General features: G+C 43.6%; 1 protein-coding gene across 2 annotated transcripts in view; it reads right to left on the minus strand.

Moving 5' to 3' along the window:
- FAXC (failed axon connections homolog, metaxin like GST domain containing) overlaps positions 1-9957 on the minus strand; it is a 55847-nt gene extending 45890 nt beyond the window's left edge. The window contains exons 1-2 of one of the 2 annotated variants that reach the window (XM_054699046.1): positions 9935-9957; positions 3299-3434 (exon numbers count right to left, since the gene is read on the minus strand). In XM_054699046.1, coding sequence (XP_054555021.1) covers positions 3299-3337 — 39 coding nt within the window. In that variant the 5' untranslated portion in view covers positions 3338-3434; positions 9935-9957. Of the gene's footprint in view, positions 1-3298; positions 3435-9074; positions 9341-9934 lie in introns of those variants that run through there. The other variant, XM_037520140.2, reaches the window with a different exon arrangement.
- Positions 9958-18496: the final 8539 nt, after the last annotated feature.

Raw genomic sequence — 18496 nt, forward strand, 5'->3', positions numbered from 1 at the left:
GGGTGATGAATGTGCTTGTCAGAGCAGCCAAACCTTGACTGGCTGAGGAGGCCCCCCCACCTTTCCCACCTCCTAGCTACTCTGACGCCACCTAAGGAGACCACCTGCTTCCAGTACTGCGACCTTGTAAGAGCTCAAAGGTGGACCCCAGACCAGTGGAACCATTGGGAGGAGTGGCTGCAAACCAAAGGAACCAGAGGCTTGAGGAAGTCTGGCGCTCACCTCCTTCCTTTTCTTAAACTCCCTTGGGGAGTTCCCTTGAGGAACACAATCTGTGGGCTAACCTTTAGCCTTGGTCCAGTAGGAATTCCCAGGCAGGGAAGCTGATATCACTGGTAAAAGGAGCTCTCAAACCAAAATAACCAGACACCTGAGATGAACACCTTGTATAAGGGAAGGGCAGCAGACTGAATACACACAAGATGAAGCAGACCTACCGGGACAGAGCAAACTATTTTAATTAGCATAATGAATACCCTCCATGAGCTAAAGGAAGAAATTAGTAATACAAACCAAGGGGAGTTGTTAAGAAAAAAGAAATTAAGTGTCAAAATAAAAAGCATGACAGCACAAGCAATATAAGAAAAGAACAGAGCAATGCGACCCAAGTTCAAAAAGGAGAATTCTGCCCAAAGGGAGAAAAAAAGTGGACATAAGGTTTCAGTATCTAATAACAGGGAACGAGAAAGAAGAAGGGAAAAACATATTAAAAAGAATAAGGAAATAGTTGAAGAAAATTGATAATATCCCAGAATTAAAATGAGATGAAGACCTCATTTAAAAACATTTATAAAGGACCCAACAAGATAGAGACCCACATCAAGTCACATTATAGTGAAATATAAGAATGTTAAGATTAAACACAAATTCTAAAAGCTCGCAGATCAAAGAGCAAGATTCAGATTAGCATCAGATTTTTCAACAGCAACATCAATACAAAAAAGACAATGGAATATTATTTTTTAAGTATTGAAGGAAAAGAACTTTGAAATAGAATTATTAGGGCCTCCCCGGTGGCACAGCGGTTGAGCGCCAGGTTGTGAAGCTGCCCACAGCCTCTGCAGTGCCGGTTTGATCCTGGGCCACCGGGCGAGGGTCCCACATGGCGCGCAGACCTCTCCTGCTGCCCGCTGCTCCCCTCAGCAGTGTACTTCATCAGTCTGCCTGTTCTGCTCTCCCCTCTGGCTCTGGTGAATTCTCTCACCCTCCCGAGCTTCTGACTGTACCCAGTGCTTGTATAAATAAAATAAATAAATCTTTGGAAAAAAAAGAAATTATTAAATGTGAGGACATAACCAGGCATACAAAGCCACTGAAGGTTTGCCCCATAAAGGCAAAATTTTGAAAATTTTCATCATGAAGTACTCAGAATGTTAAATGCTGTGGAATAGAATATGTGGAAAATAAGGCTAGTCAAATAACTTAGCAAGGTTCCCTATCTAACAAAGGACCAACATAAAGAGACAGAATTTTCAAATTCCAAAATTAAAACATTAATAGTAGCTACACAACTGGGATGAGTTCTGGGAGGCACCTAAGACTCTTAACACACGTATCATTACAGAGCAAATACAGAATCTGATACACTTAAGAAGCAAACACAAATAAACATAAATTGGAATCTTAAGAACAACCACTGTAACAAAAATAGAATCTGTTTTAAATAAAAAGAAAAATATAATTATCCACTAGAGAGCTGGAAATGAAAAAATAAGTAAAATAAGGAGAAAACAAATGTTACAAATAACTTCTAGTAAAACAATTATTGCAAGTGTAAAAGGATTAAATTCACTAATTAAAAGGTCTCTCAGCTTGGCTACAAGTAATACCGGGTTGTCAGAAAAGTCATGACGTATTTTTTCTAAGTTTTTCAAGCAAAAAAATACCTCATGACTTTTCCAACAGCACAATGTATTGCCCATAATGGACAATTAAACAAAAATTGAGATAGATGATGAATAAAGATGTCCCAAGCAAACATGAACAGAAAGCTGGAGCATCAACCTCAATATTTGATAACACAGAATTCAAGGTTACAAAAAATCATAGCAAGAAGAGATGAGTGACTCATACTACAAAGAAACAAAGGAGTGAAAGATAGGGTCTTTCATTTTATATATACCTAACAAAATAACTGCATGTATTCTCTTCATGCTTTAAGCAAGTTCATGCATTAAGCAAGGAAGGGCAGGAAAGGAAAAACATCTACAAATACAAGTATTTCAGCCTATTCCTTTCAGAAACTTCTAGAACAGACAGACAAGAAGAAAGCAAAAATGAAGATCTAAATAAAATACTATACATGCTCAAGTAAGTAAGCGTAGAAAGATCTAGGCCCAAACAGAGAATGTGTAATCATTCTCAACCTTTATAATAAGTAGCCACACATAGGGCTAAAGCCTCAGTACATTCCAAGGAATTAAACATCACAGAGACCATAAAATTAAAAAAAAAAAACATAACAAAAGTCAAAGCTTCTTTAAAAAACTGCATATGGCTAGAATTTAGATGAAAAGGAGAAACAGAATTTTTTTTTAAATACACAGAACTGAGTGACAACCAAAATAAAAACTGTCAAATCTGGGAGACATAGCTCAATTCATTACTTGAAGAAAAATGTTTAAATTTATTCCTCAGTTCATTCTGTAATGCTGAAGTGAGCAAGTGTTTCCCTGAAAGTCACTCAAACAGAACACGGGGTACTGTGAGAGAAAAGCTCTCACAGAATCGACAATATCTCCCCAGTGGGCTGCTAAGCCCTCGGGAGTTATGAGAGACAAAATATAATGCTGTCAATAAATAGAAACCCAAAGGAAAAAAAACACACCAGGCAATGGCACACCCGGGTAGGCCTATTGGAATTATTAATATTAACCAAAGTATACTCTATGTCAGGGAAAACAACAAGGCGCTGAGCCCTCCTTAAGTCTACAATCTGGGTCCCTCATTAAATTGCATGTAAAAATCAGCAGACCTGGAAATCCAGTTCCCTGAGAATCTACTAGGAACTGGGCACTGCTACTCTACCCTTATACCTACTCCGTCTAGCACCAAGAACAAGTCCTTCCCACCATGTGATATTAAAATACTCTCCCTCTAGAGGAAGAACTAGAGTCAAAATAAGGGGGGGGTGCAATTGTCTGGGGAATATAACCAAAACGAAAATGCATACATTGTACAAAGATGAAAAATGATGTAAGCATTATATAAAATAAAATATTAAAAAATAAAATAAAATAAAATACTCCTCCTCTAACTAATATTATACCATGAGAAAAAAACATATGCACACAAGTACCTGATAGGGTAAGTCAGCCATCCTTAAATAAGTTTCCATTTTCAAACAGAAAGGTGATAAACTGGGAACACCATTGTTAGGTCTTGCAAACTGATGCAAAATAATAGCATCTTTGGAGTCAATTTCTTGCTGTTTCCTGTCAAAACCAAAACAGAAATAAAGAACAATCCAAGTGTTATACAGTCAGTTCCCTGGGTTTCCCAGAGGTCCTCGGTGGGGTGTAGCTCCTTGAAAAACAAGCAGATCTGTTTGGCTAGGGGCTTACCATAGCTGCAAACACTTAGAGTGGAAGCTTAGCCTAAACTCCAGAGACCCTCACAATCTCTGACATGACCACAACCCTAAGGGCTCAGATAAGTACTTCTATGTCAATCTCCTCTGTTACCTGCATACTACGGGCAGAAAGAGAAATTTCTGGTACAGGTTCACCTCTTCTCCAGCTGGCTGTCTACCTGCCAGGGACAATGCAGATGGATAAAAATGATAGTCTGTGCTTACTATACGTCAGGTATTGCTCTGAGAGCTTCACAAGCATAATCTCATTTTATTATTACAACAGTCCCTGATGAGATAGGTACTATTGTTATCTGTATTTTATAGATGAGGAAACTGAGGCATGGAGGATTAACTTGCCCAAAGTCACAGTGTTGTTTAAAAGCAGAATCTGGAATGAACCAGGTAGTCAGAGCTTATGCTCTGGACCACTAGCTTGTACCATCAAACAATTTGTGCACCCATAGGACCCTGGAGTAACAGGGCAGTTACTCTACCATGAACCAAGTCTGCAGGAAACCTGAGCCTCAATATTCTGGCCTTTCACCTGTGGTGTGAAGACCTTAGGTAGGCTTCTAAGCTCTCATTCTCTCTGCCTACACAGGGCCCCAGTTTCACCATGCCGCAAGGATCTTAGTAGGCCTGCTTTTCACTTTCTTCTCTAACCTACACATCCATTTTTCCCTCGTAGACTTTTTTGGGTAGGGAGAACTTTTCAATAACCACCATGTGGTAGTAAGAAGAAATGCTGGGCTCCTAGTGTAGACAGCTGGGGTCACGTCTGAGCCCTGCTGCTTCCCAGGGTCCATGTTACCTTAGACTGCTCCTCCTCTCACACAGAAAGCAAGACAGTACTGCATAAATATTTGGTGAACTATAAAGCATTAGGTAAGAGTGGTGGAACTGATTCTTGTTCAGTTGTTCAGAGACAGCTACAAAAATCTCATCATTCTTCACAGACCTAACCCATATACCACCTTCCTAGGACCTTTTGCAATTTCCATCTTTGACTCTACCCAACGATTTCCCCATCTGCTGAACCTCACTCTTGCCTTGGCGTGCCCTGGGCCTCCGATTCTCCTATACCATTCTAAGTTAATCCCACATCTACTTCTACCAGAGCAAGCAAGGGCAAGCTCTTCGCATCATCATCACGCAAGAGCTGCTCTCTTACTGCACTGTCTCCTTTTCGGTAGGTAAAACAAACTCTTCTGGAGTTTACTGCCAGAGTACCCATTGCATTTAAAGAGTAAGGAATGACTCATTTGGAAAAATACTAGTCAAAGAAAAATTTTTAATTGCTGCTTTCTGGCAATACTTGCTGAATAAAAACAAAAACAAGTTTTCATTTATTAGATGAAATGTTGGGTGAGGGAGGTCAGAGAGTAAAACTAAGCGGCCACTTGGACTATGTTCCTAGACAGCGCAAAGTGCGGACGTGACAATTAAGTAAGTGATTTTATCTAGTCAAATAATTCATGTCAATTAGCTGGGCAAAATTTTAATAACTGAAAGGAGAAGAGATTAAATGTCCTCTGCTCCACCAGCTAGAACAATCTAATCGCATTGATTAACTTGAACCACATAAAACAAAATAGAAGCTAACTGACAAGCACATGGCAGAGGCTTAGTTTACATCATATATATTAACTTATTTTATTCTGACAGTAACACTATAGAGTGGAGAGTGTTACAGCTTAAATTGAGTATATATTATACTTATATTTCACAGTAGACAAGGAAACTGAAGTTCAGAGAGGTTAAATAACTTGCCCAAGTTTATTAGGGAATGATATTAAATATCATCTTAAGATAAAGTCACTAATACTTCCATTCCCAGGGCCTCCCTGGTGGCACAAGGGGTTAAGACAGCCTATGAATGGGCCTCCCCGGTGGCGCAGCGGTTGAGCACTGGGTTGCGAAGCTGCCCGCAGCCTCTGCAGCACAGTTTCGATCCCCGGCTGCTCCGTGGCCACCGGAGGAGGGTCCCACATGGCGCGCAGACCACTCCTGCTGCCCCGCTGCTCCCCTCAGCAGTGTACTTCGGCCCTTCTGACTGCTCTGCTCCCCGCTCTGGCTCTGGTGAATTCTCTCACCCTCCCGCGCTTCTGACTGTACCCAGTGCCTGTATGTATAAATAAATAAATAAATCTGAAAAAAAAAAAAAAAAGGAAAGCCTATGAAGCTCTCCTCAGCCACTGCAGCATGAGCTCGATCCCCAACCAGGGAGCTACCCACATGGCCCAGCAGACCTCTCCTGTCTCCTGCTGCTCCCCTCAGCAGTGTATTTCAGTCAGTCTGCCTGTTCTGCTCCTCACTCTGTCTCTGGTGAATCCTCTCACCCCTCATACCTCTGTACCCCAATCTTGTGTGCATAAATTAATAAATCTTTAAAAAAAAAATACTTCCACTCCCAAACTCTTAAGTACTTCAACTACATTGAAATGGGCACTACCTCAGGTAATTTTATTAAAATAGTCAGTTTGACTCAGACCACTCAAGCCTGGAAATTTCTGATGAAAATATATAATAACTATTGATAGCCAACTTTTATTAAATATTCATTACATGTCAAACTCTGTTAAGCATTTTAGATGTGTTAACTCATTCATTTGAACTCTCCATTTTACAGATTATCCCATTTTACAGATGAGAAAACTGAGTAGCCAAGACATTTACCCTCATAGCCGAGGTTATAAAACTGGTTAAAGGCAGGGTGAATGTGAATCCAGTCTGGCTCCCTCCACACATCAGGACCCTGTTTCTAGCTTAGGATCATAAGAGCAAGTGAGCTGCTTCCTGCATGGTAATAGCTTATAAAGAGCCTTATAATGAGGGCAATAGAAGGGAGCACCCAAAGAGCAGCAGGACTAGTTACTACTCCTATGTCAGTATGTATGCACAGCTGCTGGGCTGACAGTGTTTGGAGACTAGATTTTGACTCATGGTGCTCTCATTCCCTAATGAAGCTCTCTAGGACAGGCTGAGCCTAAGTGCCTAATGTGCAAATGAGCTACCAGTAAGGAAGTCATTACTTCCTCATTCAACAAACAATGCACATTTCCAAGTGCCAAACTGAACTTAGGATAGCTGCTAGGCTATCTCTACTCAGGGAGAATATAAGTAAATGACTGGGGCTATATTTGTTTTAAAATATTGTGGTGGGGGAAAAAAGAGGGTAAAATCCAAAATATCCACTTTAGTTATACTCATTAATTAAACTTCCTAAATAATTCTCACTGGCCAACTTTATGGCAAAAAAATCCAAGTAGGAAGATTAAAAACCTTACAATTACCAGAGAACTCAAACAGAAGAGCCATTTCAAGGAGTATTTTCCATTCTGCATATTTCAGATTATTTTGTGTTTTACCTAAACTGCACAGACAACTGACACTTAGATTTCACCTTAAGTGGAGGTCAACATAGAACCTTGAGAAGCTCAGTCCTTGACTTCCCTCAGCCTTTTCCCATACTTCTGTGCTCCTAGAGGCTGTCAGAAACGTAGGGCCCTGTCAGACCTGTCCTCCCAGAGCCTCACCCAGTTCACAACATTCCTCATCCTCTCACCCCACCATAACCTATTGCAAAGTTTTTAGGAGGAAGCAGTAAAAAGTGCAGGTTCCAGGGACCCATATTCCCAGATTTTAGTCAAATTTTACCACTCTTGTGTGCTCTTGGGCAAGTAGCTTAACCTCCCTCAGCTGAAATTTCCTCAAGTATAAAATGGGGACTAAGCATCCAACAAGAGTTGTGAAGGAGAAGTGCAATCAAGCATATAAAGCACTTATTTGCACAGTGCCTAGTAAGGGTTCAAAGATGGGCAGCCATTTTTATTTGCATTATAACCGGGTTTTCCAATGCAATGTAAGCATCTGTCAAGAAATAAAAGTGGATAAGCCAAGGATTAATAATGCCTTGGCCCAAACAAGTATCCAAGCAGTCCCCTAAGAGGGGCAGGTCCTAAGTGTGAGCAGAGCACTTTTCTGTAGTCAATGACCACACCTCCCAGGGTGTGGCCTGCCCCCAGGGTGAGCTCTGAGATTCCTGCTATTTCTGCAAGGTCATTTAAGCGAGGTTTAGCTGTGCCTTCATTCCCTTCAGAAAGTGGAAAACTGGTGAGAAGCCATATGGTTTAGGATCCTCAAAAGGTATAATTGAAAAACAAGGAGGCTACCATTTAAGTTGCTATATAAATGTTTTACTTTTTCCTGTCTCTTGAAATAAAGTTCTAAAACTAGCAAAACTATAAAACAGTCTAAAGATAATTCACTTAAAATTTTTTTTTTAGTTCAACCATCTTCAAGGCATTGTGCTAAATGGGATAATTCAATGTATGCTAAGCTTAAAACAATACTTTTCAATTATGGTTAAACACAATGAAAGTCAATATATTTCCCCAGACCTAATGATTTCTCTCCATGTCAGAGAAGAGAAATACCCAAAATACCTAAGCAGGCAGTCGTCATGTCCTCCTGGAATCCCCACAAGCCTATTAAAGGTCACCCATCACTGCATTTGTTTATAATCTATTGTGTAGGATTTCCCCACTGAAAAAAGGCAAATGTGGATACATTTCCCACTCTTTAGAAAATACTGGCCAAGAAGAATACTGAAAAATGTTTCTGATCGTCTCCCACTGAGAAGGTTCAAAGGCATGGCTATTTCAACCTTTTCACGCTGCTGTATCAATTAGTTGAAGGGCCCTCCCAGGAGCCTAAGGTATAGCCCTTCTCAAACATCTATCAGGCTGGATGCAGGGGCGTCCATTTTCTGCCATTTCCAAATTAATCCTGTAAACATTCTGCAGCAGGCAGAAGATGCACTGTTTATGGCACTGGGCGACTCCAATCTTCTCCGCCCATGTGCTAGTCCTGTCCTCAGATCTTCTACTGCTCACACAACAATGGCATTTAAAACTGAACGTGGTGACCAGCTTTCAATACAAAATGAGCAAATAACCAGGTTCAGGCTGCATTAAAACTGCACCTTAGCCATGCATCTTTAACAGGGACCCAGAGGTCTCTGGAGATTTTGCGATTTCAACCTTGTGGTGATGTTGACATTCAAAGAAGGGTGGTGGAGAACTAACCGTTAAGTAAAAGATAAAGCGAGTGGTAAATACACGAGTATTATTGCCTATACACAAGGCAATTCATTAAAAAGCAACTTAGTATTCTACAGGGCCTAATTCTATTGTTGCAAACACACCGCACTTAGGATCTCCGCAAGAGCTTTTCATAAGACAACACAACCCAGAAAATTTTTACATCTAGCACCAAAAGACTGGGAGACAAATGTTCTTCCCTCCCAGACCGCTGTCATTCTCCTGTCAACTCTAAAGTGCCCTGCACGGCGAGGAGACCACGGGCCACCACTGGGGAAAGGTAAGGGTCGGACTCTTGGGCATCTGAGTGGCCTGACCCAGGGGCTGGCACGAGTCCCCCCTGGCGCCAGCGCTGCCCTGACCAGCTGCCCCTCCTCGGGGCCCTCTCTCCGGCTCACCTAATGACCAGGAGTTCGTGGAGCACATACGCAGCTGCGGCCAGCAAAGCTCCCCCGGTCAGGTAAAGGGTTTTCTTCCACCAGGGATCGGAGCCCAGCCCTGCCATGATCCCACCGTAATCCTGCAAAGGGAAAGCGATGATGTCCCCATAAAAGGAGAACGGCTCCTCGGACCCGGCCCACCAGCCGAAGAAGGAGACGCTCTGGTTCCAGCTCAAATCCACCACGCACGGCCTGGACGAGGCAAAGCCAACCCCCCAGTGCATGCTGCGTGGCTGGCTGCGGGCGCCTCTCCCAGGGCCCGCGCCGCCCGCATGGGAAGGGCCCGGCGCGGGCTCAGCTGCGCGCTGGGGGCGCGGGCTTCGCGGACGGCGGCGGCGACGGAGCAGGGGCGCGGGCCGCGGGCGGCTGGCCTGGCCGGCGGGGGCCCGGGGCCCTGGACGGCAGCGGCGGCCGCCGGCTACCCCCGCAGCGGCCTCTCCGCGCCGCTCTTTGTGTCGGCGCCTGGAGAAGGCCGCGTGATGTCATTGCTCCCCGGGGCCGGGAAACAGAGGCGGGATAAAGTCACCTACCCCGCGCCCTGCCCCCGCCCCGCATCTCCGCGGTCCGGCGGCCTCCGCCCCGGCCGGAGCTGCAGGGCTGGGCGCGCCGGGCGGGCTCCGCGCCTCCAGGCGGCACGGCCTGGAACGGCTCGCCGCGCTGGGGCTAGGGCTGCGGAGGCGGCTGGAAATGCGGTTCCACCGGGAGGAAGCTGCAGTCAAGACCCGGATCTCGGCTCCCCCCACCCCGCGGCCCGCCCTCCGCCTCCACGCCAGCCCCTCCCGCGGGCCCGACAGCCGCGAGCGCCGCGCGGGACTCACCTGGGGGCTGCGCGGGGCGCGGGGCGCGAGGCTGCGGGCTGGAACGCCGCCGGGCGGGGCTGGTCACCAGGGCCCGGATTAAGAGCGAGAATTAGATTGTTCTGGCCTCGTGCAAATGCTGTGTGTTTGCATAACTTACGAAAACACGCTTATTACATTACACAGTTACCCAGGTCTTGCGCAGGCCGTCGCGGACAGATGTCTGATTTGATAAACAACAAGCCTGTACTCTGCAGAAATTCCTCCTCTCAGACCCACCCAAGGCTTTCCTCCTTGAAATTATCACCGAACTCGCTAACGCGGGCTATTTTGGTTTGTTTGTTCGTTTGTTTGTTTTCCTTATTCTTTTTCCGTGCAGAAAATCTGCCAAACGTGTGTGTGTGTGTGTGTGTGTGTGTGTGTATCTGCGTGTCTGCTCATTTTTTTAAAGTTCATCACTACAAAGAGTAGGACGGTGTTTCATAGAAGTTTATGATGTGCACGTGAAACTAAGCAAGAACATGGATAGTATAAAAATGGAAGAGCTGAAAGAATTTCGAATAGGGGGGTTTATTGCTTTTAGGATGAAAGGACAGCTATCAAAACCTTCCAGGCTTTTGTGTGAAGCAGCGGAGATTGGAGTGAAAGGCGACTCCCCCTTCCTTTCTACTTCCCCAACTACGCAGTTCCTAGAACAGGCAGTGAGTGTGGGCTTATTATTAAAACGTGGACTTGTTGCCAGCTCCAAGGAGATGAGGAAAGGGTGGAGCCAGGCTGCTTCCCAGGCACCAGCTCCTGAGGCGTCCCAAACCCTGCAGCAGGTGTATGTGTGACCTCTCAGGAAGTGGTGTGTGTGCACTTGGAAGTCGTCCTTGCCTGAACAGGTAAAGGAATGGAGCACAACGGTCTGCTGGAGTGACAGCAGTTGTCGCCAGACTGTTCCAGGGACCCGAGTCAGGAAGACGCAGGGCCTTGTCCACGGGGAGCAGAGCGGGCAAGTTGGGGATCAGAGCAGAAATGTTTTGGGCTGAGATGGGGAGAGGAGGGAGCAGAGGCACCCATGATCCTCTATGCTTTCTATGTGCTTCCCTCACAGCACTGTCTTTACTCAGTCAGTAAATGCTGACCCAACATTAAAGGAATATCGGATTGATATTTGGCACCAAGTTATTTACCTGGGTGTCTAGGTTCAGCCATGGGGATGGACACAAGGAGGAATACAGACGGTAGGAGATTCGATGAGAGGACATAGATAAATAGAGAAGGCAAATGGGAGAATAAAGACTGACAAACCCTCTGCTCACAAATCAGTTAGAAATCAGGTAAACTAGGGGCCTCCCTGGTGCCGAAGGGGTTAAGACGCAACCTGTGAAGCTGCCCGCAGCCTCTGCAGCACAAGTTCCATCCCCGGCCAAGAAGTTACCCACAAGGTGCGGCAGACCTCTCCTGCCTCCCCACTGATCTCCTCAGCAGTGTACTTTGGTCAATTCACCTGTTCTGTTTCCCACTCTGTCTCTGGTGAATACTCACCCTACACCTCTGGCCTGTACCCCAGCTCTTGTATGCATAAATAAATAAATCTTAAAAAAAAATCAGGTAAACTAGTATTTGATAGGTAAAATTAAATCCTGTGAAAGAAACTAAAATATAACATTAAACATTCTGATGCAGACTATATTTTAGCCTTTGGACCCATGGTACAGAAGACAGAAGATTATTAGAACCCAGGCTTGTATAAAGATGAAAGGAGATAGAGTGGCTTCTGAGGTGTCAACAAACCTAAAGGTTGGGCAAGAGTCTGTTATGAGGACGTCAGAGCAAAGCTTTGGGGAACAAGGAAGGCAGCTAAGCTGAGAAGGCACAGCAATGACACAAGTCTTAGCCAACTTTTTGTGCAAGAACAGACTAAGCCCTACAAGGAAAAGCTGTTCCAACATGGGTGCCACTCAATCACAGAGAGGGCAGAGACTTGGCCCTGGAGGAGTGATAGTGATATAGTTAACTCAGCCCGAGGGAATGGAAAAGGGTGGGGTTAACAGAGTTGCTAAGGACACTGGCCCTTCAAAGAATGGCTTCTCCAAATCCCCAGTGTAGGATGTGATCCCATTTTACCCCGATTGATTGTGCAGGTCCTTTACCCAATGGGGTGAAGGTGTAGGGAGCTTAGCATGTCTGCCCTTCAGCCCTCTTCGCAGGCCCCTTCAGCTAGTGAGATGGTATGAAGACCTTGAGAGCCAGACTGAGCATCTTTACTCCACCACTCCCACCATTGCCACTTCTGTCAGCCTAGGCATCATTTTCCTGCTTACCTAGTGATTTTTTTTTTTCCAGTAACCACCTGTATTGGATAATTATTGTCATCCAAATTTTACAAATGAGGAAACTGAGGTTTGGGGAGGTAAATTAACTTAGTCCAATTCCCAGAGCCAGGTTAGAGCCCAAATTCAAGCACAGTGTCACGGCAGGTGGGGCTTTCCACCACTAGCACCAAGAGCCTGCTGGGGCGCTGTCCATGGTATTGATTCTTTCTGCATTCAGTCTGTGACTCAGTTCTGAATTAAATCCAGTGACTACAAAGTCTCCAATGCCTGCCGGTTATGCTGTCACCTTTGGAGAAAGGTAGATTCAGACAGTTGCTTATGCAGATATTGCTATGCCTGTGCAATGTGACTCTGCAGCCTGGCCATGACGATGCGACAGGGGACAGCTAATCAGTTCTTTCCAGTCTTTCAAGTGTACAAGTGTCAACTGGCATTCTGCCATGATCATCAAATAAGAGACAATTACATCAGTGCTTGTCAAACGTTACTATGCATGTGAATCACTGGGCATCTTGTGAACATTCAAACTCCAATGGGGGGCGGGACAGGGAGGGATGAGATTCTGCATTTCTAAATTTCTAACACGCTTCCAGGTGAGACCTGACCACATTTTGATTAACAATGGGCTAGTCCACTGTTTATGAAGAGAATCAAAAACTCTGCTCCAAAGGGACACTCCATGTTGGATGGCTCCTACCCAAACTAATCAAGTCATCTCTTCCTGCAGAGTCAAGGCATCAGGCAATTGTTCACATTGCTACTCTCCCTGGGTTTCAGGAAGTAAGGCACATTTTCTACTTAGGCAGGAGGGGTGGTAATGACTTTCTACTGTTCTAGCCTTGGGGCTCTACACTTTTGTACATAGAACTCTCAGTAAAAGTTCCTCAAAATGTCATTAGTGTGCCTTCAGTCTCTTGCTGGGACTCTCTGGGACACACTCTCCCTCCTAACTATTCCCCAGTTTTCCTCCCCAGAGAAAAGAGTCATCTGCTTCTGTGTTTATTTCCAGTTCTTTTGTTCACTATAATAACATTACATATTTATTTACTTATATATACCTGCATATTTGCACATATATAGTTCTAAATATTTTTACACAAATTGTAGCATATAATTGCCTATCCTGCACCTTACTTTCTTCTCTTTTTTTAATCTTTTTTTTTTAAAGATTTATTTATTTATTTGTTTATACATACAAGCACTGGGTACAGTCAGAAACGTGGGAGGGTGAGAGAATTCACCAGAGCCAGAGCGGGGAGCAAAGCAGGCAGAAGGACCAAAGTACACTGCTGAGGGGAGCAGCGGGCGGCAGGAGAGGTCTGCGCACCATGTGGGACCCTCCTCCGGTGGTCAGGGAGCAGCCAGGGATCAAACCGGCGCCGCAGAGGCTGCAGGCAGCTTCGCAACCCAGCGTTCAACCACTGTGCCACCAGGGAGGTCCTCTTTTTTTAATCTTAAACAGAACTTCCAATCTTCCTAGTTCTTTTTCTAAAGCTGCATAGAATATAGCTGTTATACATATGTACACATGCATATAACACATATATGTACATATGTATTTCTGGAAGTGCAAGTGGAAGACCTATGGATTGTAATTGCAATAGATTTTGTCGTACTGCTCCCCATGGAGTCGGTTTAAACTCTCAATAGTTTTGAAAGTGTCTCTTTCCCCGTACACACACCTACCTCACATATTCTTAAATATTTTGATCTTTCCTAGTTTGATAAGTGATAAAATAGTGTCTCCTAGTTTTAAATTTGTGTTTCTTTTATTATGTGAGTTCGAATGTATTTTTTGGAAGATGCATTTGTATTGACTTTTTTGTGAACTACTTATTTTTTACTGGATTATTAGTATTTTTAGGAGCTCCTAATAGAGAAAAATAATTCTGTGTAGATAGGATACAAACCACTCACCTAGACATGACTCAAGAAGATGTGAGACCTTAGAGAAAAGAACATGGACTCTGAGATTAAGGGGAATGGGTCTTGGTAACAGGGGAGCAGAGAACAGGAGACCCATCTGTGAGCTTGGAGAAGGAAGGGCTTTTACACAAGTGTAATTGTACCAGGGTGCTCCCCAGGAAAAGGGGAGGTTCCAGGTTCCCTGTCCCACCCAAAGGAGAGTGGAGCTGGCATGGAGAAGCTGGAGAGGATACTGGGGAAGGAGGAAGCAGGATGGAGAGCCAGAAGGAGACCTGGAGGAGGCACACAGAGCAGAGAGACATGTGAAAAAGCTGCTCTTGTTTCTTGGTCGTGGACTGGGTGAAACAGATGAGGGTGAGAGACCCATGGGGAGGTGACAATGGCAGCTTTTATTTTGATTTTGATTTTGCTCTTCTCCTCCCAGACTTGTCTGGCTGTTTTTGACCCTTTTCCAAGGATCTCCCTCCACCAGAAGGTGCTTTAGATTTGTGGCAGGCCTTTGGGACTTGCTTTGGGCCAATCCTGTTTGGTTGGGCGTTACCCACAAGGGGATGGGTAACTTTGGTGGCTGATTTAGAAACCATATTCTTTGTCTTTTTTCTGTATTGCACACTAATTGTATTAAAGTTCCTTTCCATTAAAGGTCTATATGTTTTGTCTTGATGCGGGGATGGCAGAACCTATTTAGAGCAGGCAGGTCTGGGGATTCTGGGGTGCCCCTCTCCCTGCCCTGTAACATAATAACAATAAGCCAAGGAAACTTGTGGTCCTATGAACCCAATCTCCCAACTCTGAGGTTCATAGAAAATGTGAAACTTCTCAAAATAACATGAAAATAAAACAATATCTTCAGAGGAGAGCCAAATTTCAGTGAAGGTAGGAAATAAAGGAAACTTTGATAGAGACTTGAAAAGTAGGGTAATTGGTAAATTGTGAAATGAGGCTTATAAAAGTTGCAGCAGAAAAGAAAAGTGTGGGAGAAGGAAGCAGTGGGAGGTAGAGCTAGGGAAGATGAATGCAAAAAACTGTATCAGGGACAGATTCAATGAAAGAATTGGTATTGGGTGTCCAAATCTTGGACAATGACTAGAAATAGATGTTATGCTTACTTAGGCTACAAGAATGTCAAAACTATGTGACCTCAGCAGGTGCCTGAGTGCCAATCACCTAAGACTTAACTAATTGATTTCAAAGGAAGACTTTTAAGAAGTGAAAAAGCAGCGGCCTAAAAGGACAAAGACCCGTTCACTGTAGGTTGGGGTCCAGGTCACACCTGTGAGGGGGTGTGAGTGGTTGGGATGGGGAGTTGAGGTACATGGTTAATCATCTGCATTAAATCAGTCCCCTTAGATTCTTTGACAACATCGTGGTAGAACATCTCTCATCCATACATCCACCCACCCACTTATCCACCTATCCATCCATCTGGTCATCTATTAATCTACTTATATCTATTTAAAATCAGCAATTTTTTATGAGTTGAAATTCTTTAAACATTATAAAAATATGCTAATTAATCCAGACTGGCCCATCCCAACCTGGGGAAAAAAAAAAAAAAACAAAATTAAGTCTAAAAACAGATTCTTAGAAAGTCTTTCCCATTCAATATAAAAAGAATAACCAAAAAGGGTAATTTAAATATTGCTGAAGATTTTGCCTTTTATGACTTTTGATAGGCTTCATGTTCACTTTTACAAATATAGGAGAAGAGTGACTGTATTTTTCTTTTTCTACAAACTATGTTGAGTAAAGACTATTTTCCACATGACAGTATTTTAGTGCTGATTTTAAATAGATATAAGTGGATAGATATTTCTATTTCTCATCTTTTGGCCACACTTTTTTTTAAAGATTTACTTTTGCACACAAGAACTGGGGTGTAGGCCAGAGGTGTGGGGGTGGGGGTGAGAAGCTTCACCAGAGACAGAGTGGGGAGCAGAACAGGCAGATACACTGCTAAGGGGAGGAGCAGGAGAGACAGGAGAAGTCTGCTGCATTATGTGTTAGCTCCCTGGCAGGGGCTAGAACTCATGTTGTAGTGGCTGGAGATAGCTTTATAGCACTGTGTCTTTAAGCCCTGAGCCACCAGGGAGGCCCTCACAAATGCTTTTGTCTCCAAGCTGTGGGACATTCTCAGCAAAAATAATTATACATACATAATTTTGCTCCCCATTTTTGTGTGGGTTCCTTGGACCGCAGAAACCTGTCTATGGGCCCAGAAAAAACAGGTGGGAATCACGTGTTATTCATTGGGGGGTCCCCAGTCAGCAAGAAACAAAATATAGTGTCCATATTTACCTCGTTACACTCTACCCTCATCCCAGCTCTGCAGCCACATCATCTTGAGAACATATTTTTTTCCTTTGGGTCCAACTGGTGCCTTTTAGCACCAAAACAGTGACTTATTTATACCCACTGCATCCTCTTCTCATTGGGATACAATTGGCTTATTGATTTCACAAATTCTTTTGATTTTCATTCAAACTGTCAGAGTCAGGATTTTTGTGGTTGTTACAGAGAAGACTTGCATGTTATTTGCATCTCATTAGAAATAGTCAATAAGAATCGCCTAATACAGTGACAATGTAAGTTAATAAAAGGGATTATGTGTTGGCTATATTAACACTTTGTTTCTTTTGGTCTTGCTTCCATTTGTATTTGTACAATAACATTTTCTTAGTTTTTTAGACTTACTTCTGTAGCCTATAATCATGCAGATTATGTTTTATGGAATTGCAGTGACCTCACATATCCATGTTTAAATTTTTTTTTCCTTAAGCATGACCTGCCTCTGTACCTGGTTACCAAGCAGTCTCTAAATCTGTACTCAATGCCTCTCAATGTTGTATGTGTTCTAGTTCAATGGTAGCATAGAATCCCTTACGAGTGTTCCTGGTACACATCAAAAAGAGGTTTCAAATGGTGTCAAAATTTTTAACTTTTTTAACTTAACTGAGATTTTTTTTTAAAGATTTATTTATTTATTTATTTATACAAGCACTGGGTACAATCAGAAGCACGGGAGGGTGAGAGAATTCACTAGAGCCAGAGCAGGGAACAAAACAGGCAGACCGATGAAATACACTGCTGAGAACAGCAGGCGGCAGGAGAGGTATGCACGCCATGTGGGACCCTTGCCCGGCAGCCGGGGATCAAACTGGCACTGCAGAGGTTGTGGGTAGCTTCGCAACCCAGCGCTCAACTGCTGTGCCACTGGGGAGGCCCTTAAATGAGATATTTTTATGTGTAGTATTTTAATTCAGTACTTTTCCTTGATTTATTCATACACTAGTGAAACCTGTTATTATAATATAGAAGTTAAAATACAATATCATTCAGTGTATTTGAAACATTTTTATTAAGTTGGAGTTAGTGGCATGTAGACATTTTAATCATCAAAAGAAAACAAAATTCTAAGAGACTAGAGGCAAATAGCCCAGCCTCTAGACTTCATGAAGCTCTGATTGACTTAAATCCTCTTGAATATGCCACCTTGCATGGAGACAATGGAAATATATGATAATAATCCAATTGTGTGTGGCTGTTCTATGACTATGGCCACATGATGGCAGAAACACTAGGTGTCAAATACACATGCTCTGGAATCAGAGAGACTCCTGGGATCAGATCCTGAGAGCACTGCTAGTTGTGTGATGCTGAACGCATTTAACATTTCTTGGAGATGGAGGAGACAGTCGTTCCTACCTCATGGGGACTATTGGGTTAGATGAGAGAATGATTGCCTAGCACCTAGCACAGGCCCTGGCACTCTGTAAATGCAAATAATTACCAATAATGACCAATATTACTTATAAATTATTTTTGAAAAGCAATATGAGACAGAATTTTACAAGAATGGATACACAATTTATTTTTTATGCCAGATCAGTGTCATAATTTTGCCGACTTTTCTTTTAAAAAGATTTTATTTTTCCACAGAGCTGGGGTGTAGGCCAGAGGTACAGGGGCTGCGGGGGCAAGAGGATTCACTAGAGACAGAGTGGGGAGCCAAACAGGCAGATCTACTGCAATACACTGCTGAGGGGAGCAGCAGGCGAGACAGGCGAGGTCTGCTGCACCGTAGCTCCCTGGCCAAGATCGAACCCAGATCCCTCTTGGGGGGGCCTTCATCATGGCAGTGCTGAGATGCAGTCCCTTGGCCACCAGGGAGGCCCCTGAATTTCTTGATTTTAATGTCTGAATCCAAATCCAGGAAATGTTTAACAATCCCTTTGCTTGTTTTAAAAGGAGAAACAAAAGTTTTGACAAAACTTTTTGGTACATAGAATAATCCCTTGAAAATAGATATTAGAAGAAACAACAAAAGCTTTTATCT

This window comes from Talpa occidentalis, unplaced genomic scaffold (genome assembly GCF_014898055.3).
Source record: "Talpa occidentalis isolate TD23 unplaced genomic scaffold, MPIMG_talOcc4v2.1 talOcc4.2, whole genome shotgun sequence".
Taxonomy (NCBI): Eukaryota; Metazoa; Chordata; class Mammalia; order Eulipotyphla; family Talpidae; genus Talpa; species Talpa occidentalis.